The sequence below is a fragment of the Phalacrocorax carbo genome, chromosome 4, assembly GCF_963921805.1.
Source record: "Phalacrocorax carbo chromosome 4, bPhaCar2.1, whole genome shotgun sequence".
In the NCBI taxonomy this organism is placed as follows: domain Eukaryota; kingdom Metazoa; phylum Chordata; class Aves; order Suliformes; family Phalacrocoracidae; genus Phalacrocorax; species Phalacrocorax carbo.
Window position 1 is genome coordinate 51,435,950 of NC_087516.1, and position 19,224 is coordinate 51,455,173.

The 19,224-nt window shown below is 38.4% G+C and overlaps 1 protein-coding gene across 7 annotated transcripts in view; it reads left to right on the forward strand.

The window, feature by feature from the left end:
* The window catches only part of CCSER1 (coiled-coil serine rich protein 1), a 733,964-nt gene that overhangs the window by 24,904 nt on the left and 689,836 nt on the right, over positions 1-19,224 (forward strand). For 2 of the 7 annotated variants that reach the window (XM_064449959.1, XM_064449961.1), the window contains exon 1: positions 3,090-3,349. The exons of 2 other annotated variants lie outside the window; for them this stretch is intronic. In XM_064449959.1, the coding sequence (XP_064306029.1) occupies positions 3,295-3,349 (55 nt within the window). In that variant the 5' untranslated portion in view covers positions 3,090-3,294. Of the gene's footprint in view, positions 1-3,087; positions 3,350-19,224 lie in introns of those variants that run through there. 3 more of the 7 variants (XM_064449955.1, XM_064449960.1, XM_064449962.1) reach the window with 3 other exon arrangements.

Sequence of the window (19,224 nt, forward strand, 5' to 3'; positions counted from 1 at the left end):
AACTTGTAAGTATGTATTTTTTGCATCAGAAACATATTTTACTGTTGCTGCTATGGTATTAGTGTTGGAAAAAATACTAAGTAGAATTTCTGTTAATTATTGGGATAGGTGATGGTGTGCTCTTTGTTTATGCCAAATCTTTTTCAATAAAGAAGAGTTAATCCAGTATCTTAGATGAAGATTGTGCATGAGATGCCTATCAGCAGGTCACTTGGATTTTGAGGATGGCCACTAAGCTTTCTGTGTAAAAGTCCTATTCCTTTGGAAATTGATGACACAGGGGCTAGTGAGTTCTCTAACTTGATCAGAGGTTAAAATTACTGCATGGTTGCCACACTTGGAAACAGCCTAGTGATTGAACAGTACAAACTGTAAAGCTATACAAGTTCATTGGCAGGAAGGAAGCCTGCCTGCCTTGTAGTGCCTCGTGATATCTGAATTCAGCATGAAGGGACTACGACTTGTGGAGAAACAAACTGGCTTCTAGAAAACGGGTACAGCTAGTAACAACTCTGGCTAGCAGCGGTTAGATCAGAATCAGTTATGATAAAACATGCAAGTCGAGTAAGGGAGGCAGAAGCAATGACTTGAAAGATCTTGGCTAGCTTGTGCTTCAGGTGAAAGCAAAATTAGATAACACTTCCTCCTAAAATATCTGCTGTTGTGTTTTTCTTTAAAATAAATAAAAAAAAAAAACCCAAGTGAGATTTTTGCTTGAGCATTGGTGTGAAGTTCTTTGTGTGTTACTTACACAGAAACAGCCTCTGAAAGGAAGCCTTACAGTTTTCTACCAGGGAATTCTATTTCCCTGTATTTGGTAATTGTAAGGTTGCTAACTGAAATGTTTTGGCAGGAGAAATGTTTTATTTTAATAACCTTATTGAAAATACTTTGTGTGGGCAACAATTACAAACTTTTATGCAATGATCTATATTGTATTTTGTTATGTTTTGGCAAAACTGTGAGTAAGGATTTATTTTTTTCATATTTTAGTATCTTTTTAACTTTCTCTTGGTGAAGGACAGGCAGTTAGCTTAACACCAACTAAACTTAATATGGCCAAATACGTTAATTCTCTGCATTTATTCCCCTGATAAATTTCAGGAAGCTTCAGGAGTATTTCCTGCTACCCTTAAGATATAGTGGGCCATATTAATAAGATTTCTAAAATAATCTCTTTGTAGCATTGCAGATAAACAATAATTTGGGAATAGTTGAACAATCTCCTGGAAATGATATTTTCTCCATAACCCTTCCTGATCTCCTGTGTCAGTAAATGCAGGCTACGAGCTTCTACCTCTCGGGCTATGCTGCTTTATGACAACTACAGCATTAGAATAATTTTGGTACTTTTCAGCCGGAACAGCAATGGCAGTGAGTTTGCTGTTGGTGTTTTAGCTTTACTGAACTAAAAGTGTGTCTTCAGAGAGAAAGTTTGTGGGAAAGAGGGTGCTTCTTGTCATCTCTGCTGTGTGTCTGGGTTTGTGGGAAGTGAGGAATGGGCAAGAAGGGCATTTCTGCTATTCTTGTTAGTGAAAGATGAGTGTGCGTAGTACAAAACTTCTTCTGGGTTACCTGCTCAGAGGAGAAAGCAGGGTTTTATGCAACAACTGCCATCTTGGCTTACAAGCCAGTGAGTCAGCTGGTCCCGTGGGCTATTACAGTGTTACAGGGCAGAACTGTGTACCTGAAATTGCTGCAGATCACCTTGGCACTGATTATCAGCAGGGGGATGTGCCATGCTTAGCCCAGTTGGTTTCTTCTTCAGGGAAGGTGAAATGTGATGTAGGGATGTATGTTTTCAAGATGTCTTTGGCTTTGTGAATAACACAGTAAGTAGTCATATTACATTCTTGAGGGGAAAAAGCATCCACGTCATCTAACTTCAGTCACGTAACTTGGATTCTTATGTTAGAATGTTTCCATTTTTTCCAGTATGGTCAGTGGAGACAGAGAGGCTTCTCTAAAGCAATTCAAAACATCTAAATTGGATTACTGCCCTGATTTACTCCCTGATGGAGCCCACTCTTCTTCATAGAGGGAGCTTAGGGAAGCTAGACTTATATCATCTTAATTCAGATATGGTGGAACGCCTTTATCCAACTTCATTAGTAACATATATTTGCATTACATGATGGAAAACCTCCTGAAATTCAGTATCATGACGCTAAGCCTTTCCCTTTCTTTTTAGAATTTTCTTTTCTGTAAAACATTGGTGATAATCAGCAAATATTGCAATTACTATAAAATGGTACTTTCAAAATTTCTTAGTGTCAGTGTATTTAATGTTGTCTGGATGCTTTTGAACATCTCATGCAAGATGGGATAATAAAATATAGTATTGTGCTACCTGCTTGAAAATATTTATTGTGACAAGGGGGGCAAAAGGAACTTAGTCAGTTGTAAGGAATATGTGATTACATCGATACAAAAATAGTCCTACTGCTGTCCATGACACATGGATTTCAGTTTTGGATTTTTTGCAGTTGAGAGGGAGTAATGATCAGAGACACTTTTTGAAAGTATTATATGCATGCTTTTGTTTTACATAAAAAGTAATGAGTTGAAGAGTAAAACTTGTTTAGTGTGCAGGTTTTAAAGGACGTGTGTGCAAGTGTTTGGGTTCGTCTGACTTACATGTCAGTGTAACATTACATTGCAGTGATAACATCTGCAGCGTACAGGAGAAGCACTGCTTTTGGATCTCCATCCCTGACAAGCAGAACTGGCACACAACTGCAAGAATAATTGCAAGCAGTCAGGCTTTCTCCCCAACTGACAGTTAAGCAGATTTCTGAACAGTTCTGGTGAGTTGTGTAAGATCACTTTGTGTACTGGAAGTTAATCATTGGTGAAGTTCTTTGTTGGATCAGGGTCAGTGTGTTCGCTTCCTCAAAGGATCCCACCTCTATTTATCATAATCTGTTTTTCACTCTTTCTGCAATTTCCAGTTTAAGGGGGACACATTGTTGTTGGATTTTTTTGTGGTGTTGGACTTTTTTTAAACAAGAATTGAAAGAGGTCACCTCAATGTCAGGCATTTGCCAATAGTATATTTTGGATTGTTCTATGCTTCCTAAAGTACAAGCAGAAAGTTCCTAGCCCCAGGGACTTCTGTGCAGCCTGACAGGAGGCAATGGGAAACAGGGAGGCAGCATTCAGCTGGCCAGGCCTGGGAAGGGAGCCCAAAGGTTGCTGCAATACCACAAAGTTAAGTTAAGCATATATAAGGGCTTCAAACTGTACCAGGGGAGGTTTAGATTGGATATTAGGAAAAATATCTTCACTGAAAGAATGGTCAGGCGTTGGATCAGGCTGCCCAGAGATGTGGAGGAATCCATCCCTGGAGGTATTTAAAAGATGTGTAGACGCGGCACTTCAGGGCATGGTTTAGGAAGCATGGTAGTGTTGGGTTGACGGTTGGACTTGATGATCCTAGAGGTCATTTCCAAACTTAATGATTCTGTGGTTCTGTATATGTGTCTTGATTTAGTTATTTCAGTGATAACAAAAGAATTGCTCACTAAACTGAAAACGAAACATACTGAAATGTAAAAATACATTATTGGTACTTCTTGCTTCAGTGATTTTCATATGAAATAAGAAAAATTAAAAATTAGTCCCAAGTTGACAATGTTTATACTATCTGCTCCTGTCTCTTGAAGTAGCATATTCTTAGTGCTTTTGATGAAACACCTGGTGTTTTCATGCAAAAGAAATGGAGAGCAGCAGAATGGACAGAGATGCTTTGTCTGAGATTGTACAACGGTATTAAATGAGAAAATGTTTAGAAGGCTATGCAGTCTGTTTGAAATATGGAGTTCTAGATCTTTATAATCCCATAATGAAGGTACAATCAAATATATAAATCGGAGGGTGGTACATTCACTTGACAAGTGCAGCTTGTCAGAAAGGACATAAAAAAGTAAAATATTTTAATGAACTCTAACTTTCCTGGGAATATTTGGGCTTACGGTAAAGGCAAACATAAATAAAATATTCTTAGAATAATTTACGTCATGCTAAGCTAGTGAGTTCAGTAGACTTTCAAGCCTTCACCCCTTCAGAGGATAATACATGCATATATCTGGAGATAAAAATACTTGCACTGTCTGAATGACTGATTTTAGGAGCTCTCCTATTGTTAGAAGAACAAATCTGCAAAATCAGAATTCAAACCGAGAAAGTCACTGTCATGCTGAGAATATTGAGCTAACTATAGACTGCACAGGCTCTGGCTTTATTCTTTGCTTCCTTCTAATCTGTGAAATGCTTTACATCAGAAAACCGGGGTGTGTAATGTTGGAAAAGGGCCTGAGAGCTCAGACAGCAGCATGGCAGTGACCTGTAGTATCCTCAGAGCTGAGAGAAAGACCCCTGTGTCTTGGGAGCGGGCAAGTTAGGGCTCAGTAAGGCATCAATGGCCCTTCCAGCTCAACACAGCCTTTGGGCTTCATGTACTGCTCAGGCTTGGGCTGGATGTGCAGTGCTTCCTATGCGTTTGTAAAAGCAACTTTTAAAAGTTCACAAAACTACCTGAATTGGATTATTAGTGACCTACTAATGGTGGACACAGCGCACTCAGCAGTTGAAGCAGCGACAGCCATGTCCTTGATCTCACTGTGCATGCTCTAAGACAACAAAGCTCACAAAAGTATGTCTACAACTTAGATACTCCTGCTTGAATGTTGCCTGCTGATAATATACAATGTCACACAACCGTTCTCCTTTGTTATTTGTAGAGATACAAGTGTGTACTTTCTTAATACACTTAATACGTAAACATGGATTAGTAGGTGTGCTGGTTTTGGCTGAGAAAGGGTTAATTCTCTTCACTATAGTGCTTGTAGTAGTCAGGAGACCATTAAAACAAGTTGGCAAGCTGTCTGATTTTTAGGTGTCCATTCTTTATACTACAAACACCACTTCTGCTTTGAAGGACAGCATGTTACGCAGTTCTTTTAAATGACTTGATACCATAGCCTGCAAGATCAGATCATGAACCAGGGTATAGGCTTGGGTTGCCTTGATGTTTTGCAGAACGTTTTGATGGAATCTATTAGTTTTTTGAAAAACAGCTTTATAGATGTTTTCATCTATTACTTGCAAACCAATTAATTTAGGTTAAAATGAGAGAAAAAAATATTTTTTAGTAGAAGTGAAGGCAGATTAGCAGTCCTTTCTGTCTTAAGATTTAAAACACCAGTATTTTCTTGGGAACGGGTGTTCTTTGCAAAAAATCACATTTTGACTTTAAGATGCATTGCTTTGAGTAAGTCTAAATGGAAAATTTCATCCCATGTCTGTGGAATAGTCTTTTCTGTTCATTATTTGCAAAACCAGTCAGTCCAGATAAGATTCAATTTTATAGACTGCTCCTGATTTTATGCCAATCTGTGAAGACAGAACAGGGACTGACAGAGCTAATTATAGTCTATCGTGCCTACTCATCCACATACACTTGCATTTGCAGTGTATTAAAGCTGTTGTATGTGCATCTCATTGCACTCACTAAAGATATATTTGCTCAGAAGTATTCAATATGTGCTAGAGATACTTGGGAAATTTTGAAAAAATCAGGAGAGATGGCATTGCAAAATCACTTTGGTGTCTCACTGAGTCTGACTGTGGTAATTCTAAAAGCAAAAAGCATGGGCTGGCAGGGAGGATGAGAAGTGTGCAAGCTTTTTTCTGCTTTTCATTCGGAGGTAGAATTTTAAAAAGCTGGGGTCTTGTTTTCAAGTAAGCTTTTTTTTTGAGAGCCCCACAATTTATATGAAAGTTTTCTTGGATCTTACCATTTGTAGAACTTCTAATAGTCACTGGAATGACTGTTCACAACATAATGCACAGTATTTTTGTTTTGGTATAGATTAGCTGTTAAGAATTTGGAATTCCCAGTTTACCACTACTGTGCACTGCTACAGATATTGCTTGCATAAAAAGTTGATGAATAGCAGATTTAACTATATCTAATTGGGTGATCATATTTTAGTATTACATCTTGAGTTTAGCCCATTTTTACAAGTTGTTTAAAAAGCATTTGCTCTCTCATGGAAGTTTTTTAGTCTCTTACCGCTGTGTAATTATGCTATGTAATACCTCTGAACTGTACTGCAGAGAGAAAAGCAGTGAGATGATTCCACCTTCCACAAGCATGTTCTCTGTGCAGTACAGGAGCAGACCTTCACAGAGCAATAGCTAGATTGTGGTAAAGCCTGAATTATACTCGTCATGAGTGTTTGTACCCTGAGGACACCTGTCCCCTCCTAGAAGTGGTGTCTCGGATGACATTTGTAAGCACGTGTAGCCAGTATTGAGATAGAGGGAACTCTCAAAATGCAATCGAGAGTGATTTGTAATCCCCTTCCTGGAATCTATTTCTGAGTTATTTTCCTCACGTTCATTTAGTTTAAAGCTGTGTCTATTAAATTAAGTTGTGTTTTCTTCAAATGCATTTTCTCAGCTTCTTGGCTTCTTAAGATAAGAATGAGTGAAAACCAAATGTCATGTTGTGACCTTCTAGCTTTCTGTTTAGTGTTCCAAATCAATCACAAAGATGTATGTGTTCTATCAAATACATATTTAAAATGCAGTCTGAACATAAGAGATGCAACGGTGAAATGGTGCAGAATCAATAAAAATCAGCTACAGTTGCCATTTAGCTGCATTGTGTTTCAACACTGAGATCAGAGAAAGCTAGGATCCCAGCTTACAAAGCGGAGAGGATACTGGCAAGGTAACTGTTAAAACATTCCCCCTGCAGAGCCCAGCTTGTGTTAAATATTCAGTTCATTGCCCTGTAACTCCAAAGCTATTCCTTTGCAGGATTCTTTCCCCTTCAAGAAGCATTTGCATCAAGTGATGTCAGTTCTGTTCGGTACAAGACACTGAGGTGTGGGGGGCGATCAAGTGTAGCTAATGATACAAATTTGATAGCCAGTTGATGGAAGCACCAGGCTTCCAAAACATTGCTAAAATATTTTTATTTCACTGAAATGTCTTGATACCATTGAAAGGCATGTGTTTGAAAGCAAGATCCTCCAATTCCCTATAATGCTTTGGTGTTAAACTGACTCTGTTTCCAACTTTACAAAAAATGCCTTTGTGACAGGCACTTTAGTCATGGGGCTGCTAACCCTCCTTCAGAAAGAAGGTGAATGTTAAAATTAAAGGCACTGTCACAGTCGATACAGCTTTTCTATACAAAGAGGCAGTCTCGGAGGTGGAGTATTGTTCATCTGCTATTTAAAACACTCATTTTAATTGATGCATATTTTCAAAGGTATTCATGGGCCTTATCTCAATATTCCCACAACTGGAGCCTTCCTGCATTCTGTGTTCAAAGGAAGATGGCTTCAAATGTAATAAACTAATGTTGTCTTAATGACAGCTATAAAAAGTAGCTTGTAAACAGGATTGAACATACCAGAAGAAATACTTATAAGACTCTTACCTTTTAATGCAAACCTAGCATGAGTGCCTCTGTGTGTGAGGAGAGGCTAGGCCAGAGGATGTAGGATCCAGCATGCTGAGAATATGCTGTAGCGCTTCCAGAACCAAATTCATTGTTTAGTTCAGTCTGCTATTTCTACACTATTATTGGATTTGGGTATATTTATTTAAAGTCTCATGAACAGCAAGCTGTAGCTGGCCCTACCTGTCAGTTTTCAGTGACCAGTATAAAATGAGCTGATGCTCCTTGTTTGTTCCTTTGCATCTAGGTAAGCTTGGGCTGCTTAACATCTCTGTTGGCATCTGCTCTTAATACCTATTTAACAGAAGCATATTAGGCGGTAATGGTTGGGAGGCACATATTGTTACATCATATCTCACTAGTTGTCAACAAATGCCTTCAAATATTGGAGCATTTTAAGAAAGAAGAATGTGGTAGAATGTCAATGACTGTTTTTTTTTTTTTTCCAAACAATTGCAGTAGAAGTCCTAAAAGCATAGATCTAGAATAAAAAAGAAAAAAAGATAGTGAAAACATGGCAAAAAAGGAAAGGAAAAGCAGTTAAGAGATGGTTCTAGGGCTTGGAATTAGCCTTGTTTTGGTTCTGTCCTGATTTATTGAAAATATTCTGAATGTAAGTAGTAAGTGGAAATGTACATGTACTGATTATCTGTAAAGATTTGGTAAAGGTGTAGGGAAGTTTTATTATAGCAGTACAAATAGACCAGGAAGAGAAAGATCTGCTCCCAGAATATTCTCCTGCAATTCTAGAGCCTTTTTGCTGTACGTACAAGAGTAATGTTATAAGCTTCCAGACGTCTTGGTTTGAAACAGATCTTTCTTGTACCATCATCCTGCCATCGCCAGCATGAACCAAGGGGAGCTGAAGCATTGGCAAAACGACAGAGCATGTGTGTTGTTTTTTTTTCCCTTATTAGTTTCTCTGGCAAATGGCCCTTTTGAAAATTGCCTTCACATAATTCATCAAATGCATCAGTTACTCAAGTGCAGTGGAAGGTGGAGAAGGAAGGAAGGAAGAGGTGTAAAAAGTGGATTTTTTGGGGTTATGGGTGTTTGGGTTTTTTAGAACATATATAATGAAATGCAATGTCCCTTTTTTCCCTAAAGAGCTGACTTCCCTGGAGCACAAAGGTGATTTTTTTTGAAAACTACCAGCTGTCATGTAATAAACCGATTTCTTTATCCATTACTGTTTGAAGATTAAAAAAAAAGGGATGCTATGGCCATGTTGAAATTAGTGGCAATAGAGGAGTTAATTTCCCTAATAGCTTTCCAGAAATTTACTTTTTCTATGAAATTATATCCAAGCATTAAACAATACACTTTTTTTTTTCCCCCTTCAAATCTTGGGAGAAGAACTGCTCTGGGCAGTCCTTTAGTCCCTTCCTGTAGAGGAAGCACAAGAAGTGAGTCACAAAATCAGACTTGGAAGATGCAAATTCCTCCCGTGTTCATCCCTAAAGGATGGAAGGCTCATCATAAGTGTCAGAAAGCCTCATAGGTTGGATCTTAGCACTGTGTGTAAAGGAATAAATATTCTCCTGATGTAGCATGAGCAGATACTAGCCTAAATAGGAAATGATGTGAAAATTTCTGAAGTCTTCCCCTTCCCATCTTGGAACTACTTACAGTGCTATTGAAGGTATAAGGTAAATGTAGGATAAGATTTGACAGCCACTCAAATTGTCCTGCTTGATAAGTGCAAGGCTCTGTGTATCCTGGGTTTGGCTAGTGCTGGCTGCACAGTTCTTGTATCTGGAATGTAGTTAGTGGTGACAGAGCAGCCTTCCCTTGTGCAGAGAAGTTCAGTTCACAAAACAGCCCAGATTAGGCTGCAAAAATCTCTGCCGTGGAATGCACGTGAAGGAGAGAAAGGTCTTTGTGTAGCCTTGTGGTTACAGGAAGGAGATGGTGGGAGCAGTGTGAGAGCTTCCTGCAAAAATTTGGAAATGTGTAAAGGTTCAAATGTTGTCCTTTATTCATCTTGGAAGAGAACAAATTTTAGCCATTTACTCTGAAAGGAAGGAAGGAATAATTTGTTTGAAACTCTGCGGAAATGGTGGAGTTCCCTTACATGTACGCAGGTGTTTCCTGGATAGAATGTGATGTATCTATATATTAGCCTATAGTTTTGCATATCTTTGGGCATTTTCTGGAGCCGAATAGGTGAATGAGCTTTTCTTAGGTTCACACTTGAAGTAATGAGCAGCTTTTCAGCCATAGTATACACTGATTATTTCTGATTATTTCTAACACTAGTATTACTCATTTGTTACAAAATCTTTCTTTGAAACAGTGTGTAAAGATGGACAGGGATGCTTTTCATAAGGGTAGCAAACTAGCAGCAAAGAATATTGATCTTCAGTGCTTTTGACAAAGCCTTACTTAAGTCATTCCCTAGAGGGTGAAGATGAACAAACCATCTGAGACATGTTTTAAAACTAAACTGAGCAAAAGTATAACAAGACAGTGTACTGTCACTTTATTTTTGACTGTTGGGGGTTCTTATATGTTGCAGCCATGGTCAGAGTTACTTAAATTCCCCAGGCGCCCATGCTGCCACCAGAGGGATGATTCTGCTATTAACATTGTGTGGCTGCTCCTCACAATAGCTGCATCACATCTAAGCCTGTGGAAAATTTACTTTGCTATTGCCTGCTTAGTTTTCAACTAGTTAGGTTCTCTGATTTATTCTGTGCCCTAATAGCATTTATTCCAGCAGGAAAGGATGAGGGGGCAGTGAGTCAGCTGGGTGGGAGGGGAGGCAAGAGCCCACTTACAGTGGCAGGATGGGTTGAAGTGCCTCACGACTGTTCGCTGGGGGATTTGGCAGGCCTGAAAACAAACCAAACCAAAAATCAATGTATTTTTTCTGCTGTTAAGAAATGAAAGATCTAAAAAGGAAGAAAATAAAGAAAAACGGTTAGTGTATTTCTTTATACTGAAAACAAGGAATGGACTCATACTACTAGATCTGGTCTGCAATCACTATTCTTTTTTAATATTATGGAGACTCACACATTTATGACTGATAAGCTTTCTTAATGGAAAGCAGCATGTCTGGACAGCAGTGTAACAGCCAGGAAGAGCTTCCAGCTGGTGCACCAGCTAAGTAGCATAAATTGATTAGGATGCAGGTTGCACCCTCCCTGCTCCAGAGGTTGTTCTGACTCCCTTTGCAATTCCAGACTGGACCGCACTCTGAAGTGCTGGTCTTTAACCCACCTCCCTCAGCTGGCCTTGTGTGAAGAATTACAGCAAAATAATGTGAGGCTCTGTGGGAATTTCCTTTTTTAAGGCCTCAGGGCTTGTCTGACCTGTGCTTTTGTGTTTCAGGGCATTGCCAAGTGCATAACTGCTCTTCTGTGTGCCCGGTGCATTGCTGCCAGGTAGAATTCCCTTTTTTTTTGTTTGAAGACTCTGCTTCAGCCACCCAGTGAAGTTGTATAAAATACATTTAACACTTAGTAAACAAGCCCTTGATCTAGCTCATGTATTTTTCCAGTTAATTTAGTACTTTGCTAAGCACAGCTACACTGTCCATTTCTAAATCTGGGATGCGTTCTGTATCTTCTTCTGTCCCTACAGCACATTTGAAGAGGGTTTTGCTAATTACAGTTCAATAGTTCGGACCTATTGTATGTTGAGATCGTTCTAATTGCATTCTCAGAGCATACATTAAGCTTGATGGTGATGCTTATTAATTTTTTTCATTGAAATTGCTACCTCTCATCTCATCCATGGAAAAGCTCTCTCTGAAACACAGCTGCATTATGACTTGCTATGATAAATGTTAATTGATAAATGATAGTCAGAGTCTCTTTTTTGAACCTTATTACAGATTCCAAATTAAAACTCATGAAGTATTTTTCTGTATGCGTAGTTTGTACAAGACATGGGGAAAAATAGGTTTTGGATAATATGTAAAAGATCCCACAAATGGACAGGCAAAACTCTTAATGTGGTGTTTTTACCATGAAAATGATTCTTATGTTAATCATTGAAGTGAACTCTAAAGTGACTTCTTTGCTAGTGGATTAAAGTGATACACTTAGCAATATGTATTTCCTGCTCATTGATGTGTGAAATATCTTTGTTTACAGCTTTTGTGAATATATCTAGGAAGGAGGTGATTTATACTCCTGCTACATGCAGTTTTATTGCAAATCAAAGCTGCAGCTGCCATGTAAGTTCAGCAAACAAATCTCCAAGTGAAGGTTAGCAGCAGTTTCCATCTGTGGAAATACAGCAATTTCTGAATTGGGAGAAGTCTGGGTTCCAGTTGGTTTTAGTGGCCACACCTCAAAACTATTATGCTTTAGTCAGAAGTGGGAGCTCTCTAGAGTAGATTTCTATTTGTGTTCATGTTTTAACCTAATGTGTGTAACTTAATTTTGAATGGATAATGCCACTGATGAATGTGAGGTCCACACTGCCTCAGAGTTGGGTCTTTACACTTCTGTGTTACAAGCCTTGTAGCAGGAGCACAAATGCACTCTTGCTGAGTGCATATGTATGTATTTAGTGCAAAGTGGAATTGCCTCGACAGGTGAGGTTGCTGGGAAGAGTCCCCAGGACCTTTGCACCCTGTCAGTAAGGCATTGCCTGGGAGTCAGTCCTTGGTTTGCATCTCTGCGAGGAATCACACAGAGAGTAACCGCAGCCTGGGTCTTCCCTGTTCCTGGGACTCAGATAGGAGATTACTGTAACCTTGCCAAGGGCCAGCTCCTGGTTCACCCTCTCCTAAGACCTTTCTGCCTGCCTGTCGTCTTCTATTACCTGATCAGTTACACCTGGAGGATAACTGAATTTGCCAGGGAAGGTGCTGCATGCAAAGCAAAAGGGAAGGGGTAGGAAGCTCACCACAGAGCATGGGTGAACTGTTACAGGTGTTGAAGAAGGTGGAAGGTCTGTGAGGTGAGCAGTGCTTACTGTTTTCCCTGCTAGACGGTGGACAAGTTTTTAAAAAAGGACTTTATTTGATCTGTTTTAAAGGATTACAGCCTACATAGTGAAGCAGTCTCTTGTGGAAAAATCATGTTGAGAAGACCACTTAAAATATGCAATTAAGGGCATAGGAATGAAAGTCTAACTAAAATTAATGGGCTGTGAGGATGTGGGCTTGGGATGGAGGAGAAGGAATAGGCATATGTGACAGATGAACAAGGATGAGGTGGATGATATGGAACAATGGAGTGAGGTTACACTGTTCTAAAAGTGTTTTAATACAGTTTTAATGCCTTCTATGCCCCTAAAATTGATCAAATTGCTGGGGATTTTACAAAGTGAATGAGGCTTTGTTTCTTTGGTCAAATCTGTAGAGATGTAGAAGTGTGGCGTGTTGAGTTAAATTTGGGTGTGCTCCATCTAAATGCTGGGATGTGTGCATAGGCAGCTGAAATGAGGTGGGTTGGAGGTACCTGGGCTTCCAAAAATATAGTGAGGAACACAAAATTCTGCCTCTGCACTTCTCCCTTAGCAGTAAGGTTTTTTCTCTCAAATGCCATAGTCTGTCTGTCTTATAATATTCCTTGCTCTCCTCTCTGTAAACTTGCTTTCATCTACAAAATATATTTTCCCTTATCATCATCATTCTTCCTCTTTTTCTTTTCAATCTTCCTCTTTTCATCAGGGTTCTTCCAGGATTCTTAGCTGTAACCTTTCCTGCTACCTCTGCTGTTCTTGCTTGCTGTCTTGTGATTGATGACTGGGCTTCTGATACTTACTCTTTAATTTCTACAAACCTGTCTGGCACCACCCAGAAGCACCTTTGAATGGCTGGAGCTGAAATCTGGATGAACAGTTCTTAGCCTGTTTGCCTTAGGGTGCCCATAAAGAGACCATAGTTGGTAGAACTTTTTCAAGAAACAGTTTTTTTGTTGTAAGAAAAACCCCCAAACTCCCCCAAAAAACAAACCCAAAAAACCCAAAAGCCTAGGTAAGTCTGCACACCAATTTGGGTGGACCAGAAATGCAGCAGCATAATTTTCCATACCCTGTTGCTTCATTTATTTATATATTCTTTTAAAATTGTTTTAAACTCTGCCTCTAAGAATACTTTTTCCATTACTTTTTTAAGGTTCCAGCTACACTAATTTTTTTCATATCCTGTCCTGTTCTGCTAAATTCTCTAGTAAACCTTATGACAGGCAACTTGCTTAAGAGAAATACAGGAAAGGCCATGTGGTTGAAAAGTCGTTTCCCTGTTTTATGAGATTGTGTAACTTAAATGAGTATCATGTGACAGAATTTACAGTAAAACTGAGGTGTTTTGCTTCTGTCTTACTTGAAGTAGAATAAGATTTGCTTGAGGAAATTGGCTTCTTTAGAAGAGTTGAGTAGTTAACACTTTTAGAAGTATTCAGTATACACATCTATATATTACTAAGAGAGAGTGAAGCAGCATACAAAATCTGGAAGCTGACTAATGCCAATTACAGGCAACTCATTCTGCAAATAATTGGTTTATTGCCTTTTAGGTAAAAAAAGAAAGGAATCTTTAACCTGGTTAAATCCACAATATATTGATTTTCTTTGCCAGTATGGGTTTTCTTTATCAATACTGATTTTGGGGAGATAGACCTCTCATTTTATTTGCCGATGGAAGAGGCCAAGCAGTACATATTGACCCATCCCTCATCCAAACTATGGTTGTAATTTGATAGTGAGGCTTGTAACAGACTAAATGAGCTGTCTGAACTTTGCACTCCCTGAATAAGACTCAGCAAACTTCTTCCTAGTTTTTAGAAGGAAGAAAGTACTGAAAAATTGAGATGTTTGTGTACTTTGCTTTACAAGAAGTAAATTTAACTTAGGAGGTCCACACATAGACATGTACCCACGGTTGTTGAACTTCTACTTTTATTTTTAACAATGAATTAATTTCATTCTAAAAATTCCCAAGTTTGTGAAATATTCCCCAAACTCCAGAATGGGAAACTCTGACACTGTTTCCAAGTTTGACTAAGTGAGGACCTTGTATCTTTTGTCTCAATTTATCCTTCTGTAATGTCATTATCTGTAAGGTGGGTTGTGTGGCTTAGGTAACACCTACAAACCACCCAAGATATTGGGATGAAAAAATCCTGAGAAGTCTTTGAATTGATGATAATTTTACAAGGTAGTTTGTAAAACAGCACTTTGAGGGTTGAGTGTTTGGTGGTTTTGTTGTGGTTTTTTTTTACTTTATCTTCTCTTGAAACACTGTTTAAAATTGTAATAAGATGTATTCCTCTGGCCTTGTGCAGTTAGTCTAAATGTGTTCTTTTTGTAATAGTCTTTATTGGAGGTTCTTTATTGTTTGCAAAGTTCACTATGTCAGGTGAATCTGAATTCAGTTGTAAAACCTGAGGCCTTGGTTTGTTCCTGTGAATTGCTGGGTCATCTTGTTTTACTATAATATGAAATCTAGTGTTTGGTAAATTCTCTAAGCTGACTCTGGTTTAGAGCAAGTAGAGAGAGACCCAATGTGGTGACTGTGGCTCCTTGTGGACAAGACCTTTGGGAGCTGCGCTTCCTGTTTTTCTTCAACGGCTGGGGAAAGTGCTTAAAGAGACTCAAACAAGGCAATGGGCTCCCAGGTCCTGCAATGTAGTTTACACAGTCTACTCAGTGCAGGATTCTTCATTATGTAGCAATGGAGGGCTATATTAACATTAACAAGAGTTTATTAAAATACTTGGTGTTTCAATCAAAAGAGAACAGGAGGAGGACCTTGAGCTTTTTCAGGAGAGGGGCGTGGCTGTTTTATTACCAGGTTAACATAGTCTTCTAAAACCAGACTTTCTTGTGGATTCAAATTGATCTTTACTCAGAATACTTAAACCTGTGGTGGATTTTTGTTGCAAACAACAGCTGAGGTGAGATTTTTGTTTTCTTTTTCACAGTTGTTGTCTGTTATGAGAAAATAGAGATGTAAAGGAAAACGCTTCTATGCATTAAAGCATCCCTAACTGCCATACCACCTGGTGGTTCCCCTCTCTGCCTCCTGCAGTTCCAGGCTTCCGAGGAGTGCCAGGAATTTGAATATTCAGATCCTCTTATGTGGTATGAAGGAGCACTTAAGTGTGTGTTTTCTTTTTACTCTTACGTGGAATAAAACAAGGAATTATTTTTTTTTCCTCTTGTTTGGGTTCACTTGAAGGAATAATATAATTCTAGTAGTGATTCAAAGGCAATCTTTTTACATGTTTCCTAAAGCCATAGTTACAGGCAAATATTATTCTTTTTATCTGAAGTGAGAACATATGTACATTCTAAGAGGTACTGGTACAATGAAGTGTTAATTTCAACTATTTCACTTGTTCTGATTTCTGCTGTCATTTTAGCTTGTGCCTTAAGTACTTACAGAACAGCCTTTTTTGTGTATTTTTTTTTGTTTGGTTGTTTTTTTTGTTGTTTTGAGTTGGTTTACTTGAAGAAGGGTGCTAATATACTCCTGGACAAGAAGCATTGCAAGTATTAAGTGATTGTGAAGGATTAAAGCCCAGAGCTCATTTTCCCCATACAGATATAACAGTTCTTTGTTCTGATCATATTATGCTGTGGGTAGTGATACCACAATCCTCAATGACTGAATAAAGTCAAACAGAGAAAATACAATGTTGAAGAGACAGATAACTGCAAAATCTCTGTCCCCAAATTGCCCTGAGATTCTGTTGATGGCATGACTGCAGCATCAGGCTTCAGGCCTCTTGATGTGTGTCTCTTTTTTTAAAGAAAAAAAAACACTCAGGGAGGAAGTATACCGATGAGCACTGCCTAGAAGAGGTAATTTGTTCAGAATTTTGAAAGTAGCACAAACTTTCTAATTGTGCTACTTCCAAGAGCGGTTCTGTTGTTGCTTTACCTTTCATATATAGGGGATTCTGCTTCTGAGAGGCAAAAAAAGTTCTCTGGAATTTAAAAAGATCAGGTTTTTTATAACACAGATTTCCGATCAAGTATACATAGGGAGGTGGCAAAAGGTAATACCAACAGTGGTAACTTTGAAAATCTTGGAGAAGACAAAAGCCTCATTCACATTTTTAAATGTTTGATTAAACAGAAAGTTTAGAGAGATTTCCTGCTAGCTATCAGTGTAGTAACAAATGGTTAGGCTATTGTAATATGTGTGTTAAGCTTGCTAGACTACTGTGATGAAGCCTCAAATGTTCAGGTGTAATCAGGATCTTGAAACTTTGATATTAGCCCTCTAATTGATTATATGGGACAGGTATATTTATGAAGCTGATATTGGATATCTGTAGGTGGCCTGACTTGTCATACACAAGCATCTATGTGCATGTAAAGCACGTAGAGACTGCAGATGTGCAAGGGTCAACAGTTGCACATTACATTAAAAAGGACATGTCAGTTACATGGTGTATTCCCTTGCTTTCAGTGAGTGCATTTCATGTGTAGATCGTTATGCTGATTACCCTCCTTCCAGAGACAGGGAAGGCAAAGCACCAGGGAGATTAAGTTACCTGCCTAAAGTCACAAGGGGGTCTGCTGGCAGGGACTGACGTCGCATCTCGCAGATCTCTTGTCCATGATATGTTCACAGAGCCACAATGAGGCATTTGTATTGAATTATTTTCTTAAAAAATCTGAAAAGGCTGCTCTACTGTTAATAGGCACTGCATTTCAGAAAGCTTTCAGATGTTTTTAAGCATTATAATTGTCTATATTCTGAGAAAAGAGGAAAAACCCAGACCCCTTTTTCTCTTGCATTGAAAAAGGCATTCACACACAGATGCAAAAATCCCATCCCAAAGCAAATTTTACAGCTCAATTATTAACCCCTGGAAAAGAATTCAAAATTGAAGTGCTGACAGTTCCTTAATTACAGTGATTCTAACAGAACCTCTAATAGTAAGGGAGCACCCAAGTTTGTTGAACTGCCATGTCAGCTGTTGAATCCAGGCTCTCAAAAATCCCTTTCTGAGTAGTAATGCAGTGTAATGCCATTCAAAGGTGACTGCTGTTCTCAGTGAGCACATCATTTTCCTATCATTATGGCTGCATGGCCTGCTGCTGAAGGTATGTCTTAACACATTTGCAGTTATCTCTGCTTCTCTGAAAGAAAAAAAAAAACCAAACCATTTCATTCTTGGACTAGATAAAAGCCCGTATTATTCTAGGTGACTGAGGAAGAATTAGCAGAGTTAAAAATGAAAATGGTAATTGTTCTTCTTTGTTAAAAAGATCTTTAAGGCAAGCTTTACTTTGAAGCACTAGTATTTCAGTAATTCATAGGTTACAGTGGCAAAGGCTTCACAGCAATACTTGCCCACACAGTGTGGAAGACTGATATACCAGTGACCGAATTTTTCAAGGTCCGTCTGTTTCCCATTCTGCTGTGTCATAAGCTAAAGATTTTCCAACTGGTTTACTTTAGACTATAGAAAATAGTTAATGAAGTTGGACTTGGTGAGAGCAAGGGCCTTGAACTGGCATTGAATGTTATTCTGGGGGACAAATCCTTTCCCAGGTAAGCTGCTGACCAGAAGTGAGTACCAGGTTGCACTGACGACTGTAGGTAGACTACAGTTATTTCCAGTCTCTAGGAAGAGCTGATATTTGGACTTTTTCTACTGGGTCATGAACACATTGCCAGTACAATACCTGATAATGATGATTATAAATGATAAGTTGTCATTATTTTATTATATAATTATCATAATGATAAACCCCAAACATCTTAGTGTGGATATTTAAGACTGAGGTTTGCTAGCAATTAAAAATGCATACCTGAAAAACTAGCACTTACGTATGTGATTAGCAGCTATTATATTGATTTCTTTCTGAAAATATTTCATTTTGGGTTAGTGATGAAACCTCACTTGTCATTGTCCATCTAAGAATTGATCTAATTGAACTTAAACTGTCAGTCTCATCTACAACATGACTTTGAGTAGGAAAATGAAAAGATTGCTGCTAAAAACAAATATCATCTGTGTTTGGATACATTTTTTTAAAAACATACTTTCAATATGGGATGAAAAGGTACCTTTTTAGAATCATTTTGTGCAGTAAATGGGGCATTTGAGATACTGTTTGTGTCTTCAAGGAGCTAATCTTCTTAAAAATAACAGCTTTTCTGATGGCTGTTCAGCCAATCATATTGATCACCTTGGTGCTACTGAGACATATACTGTGCTTCAAGCATTGATCCATGTCATTATGAGAATACTTTGGGTAAATAGTCATGTATAAAATTAACTTCAGTTTTATTTTTCAAGTGATGTGGTTTCAGGAAAAATAAAGTTTTCACCAATATTGCCAGATAAAACTGACTTTTAAAAAATTTATTAGTTACAGGGTTTTAATTAGCATTACTTCATTTGTGTAAAAACTGCTTGCTTTTATGGAAAAAATGGCATTTTGCGCTTTTTTTTAAGTACTAATTGAAACATAGTTCAATTTCTTTGGCTTTCTTAGAAATGGAAGGAATAAGTTGGTTTTTTGCAGGTGGATTCATAAACATGGCTGTAAGGCTTAATAAGGCAAAGTCTCTTTTCTTTTATCTTATAAATTAAGACAAATACCAGTATCTGGTTTTGATGCTACTGGATGTTCTCTCCTGCTAATGTTTATTTGGGGGGAAAAATGCCTGGAAAATGCTTAATAAAGCTTTAAGGCCTGAAGGCCTAGGCTTGCATTCTCATAGACAGCTGCTTCTCCAGATCAAGTCATTGAGAAACCCTCCGAAGAACCACCTCTGAAGTATCAGTAAGCTACCTTTGACTTGCAACCATTTTTAT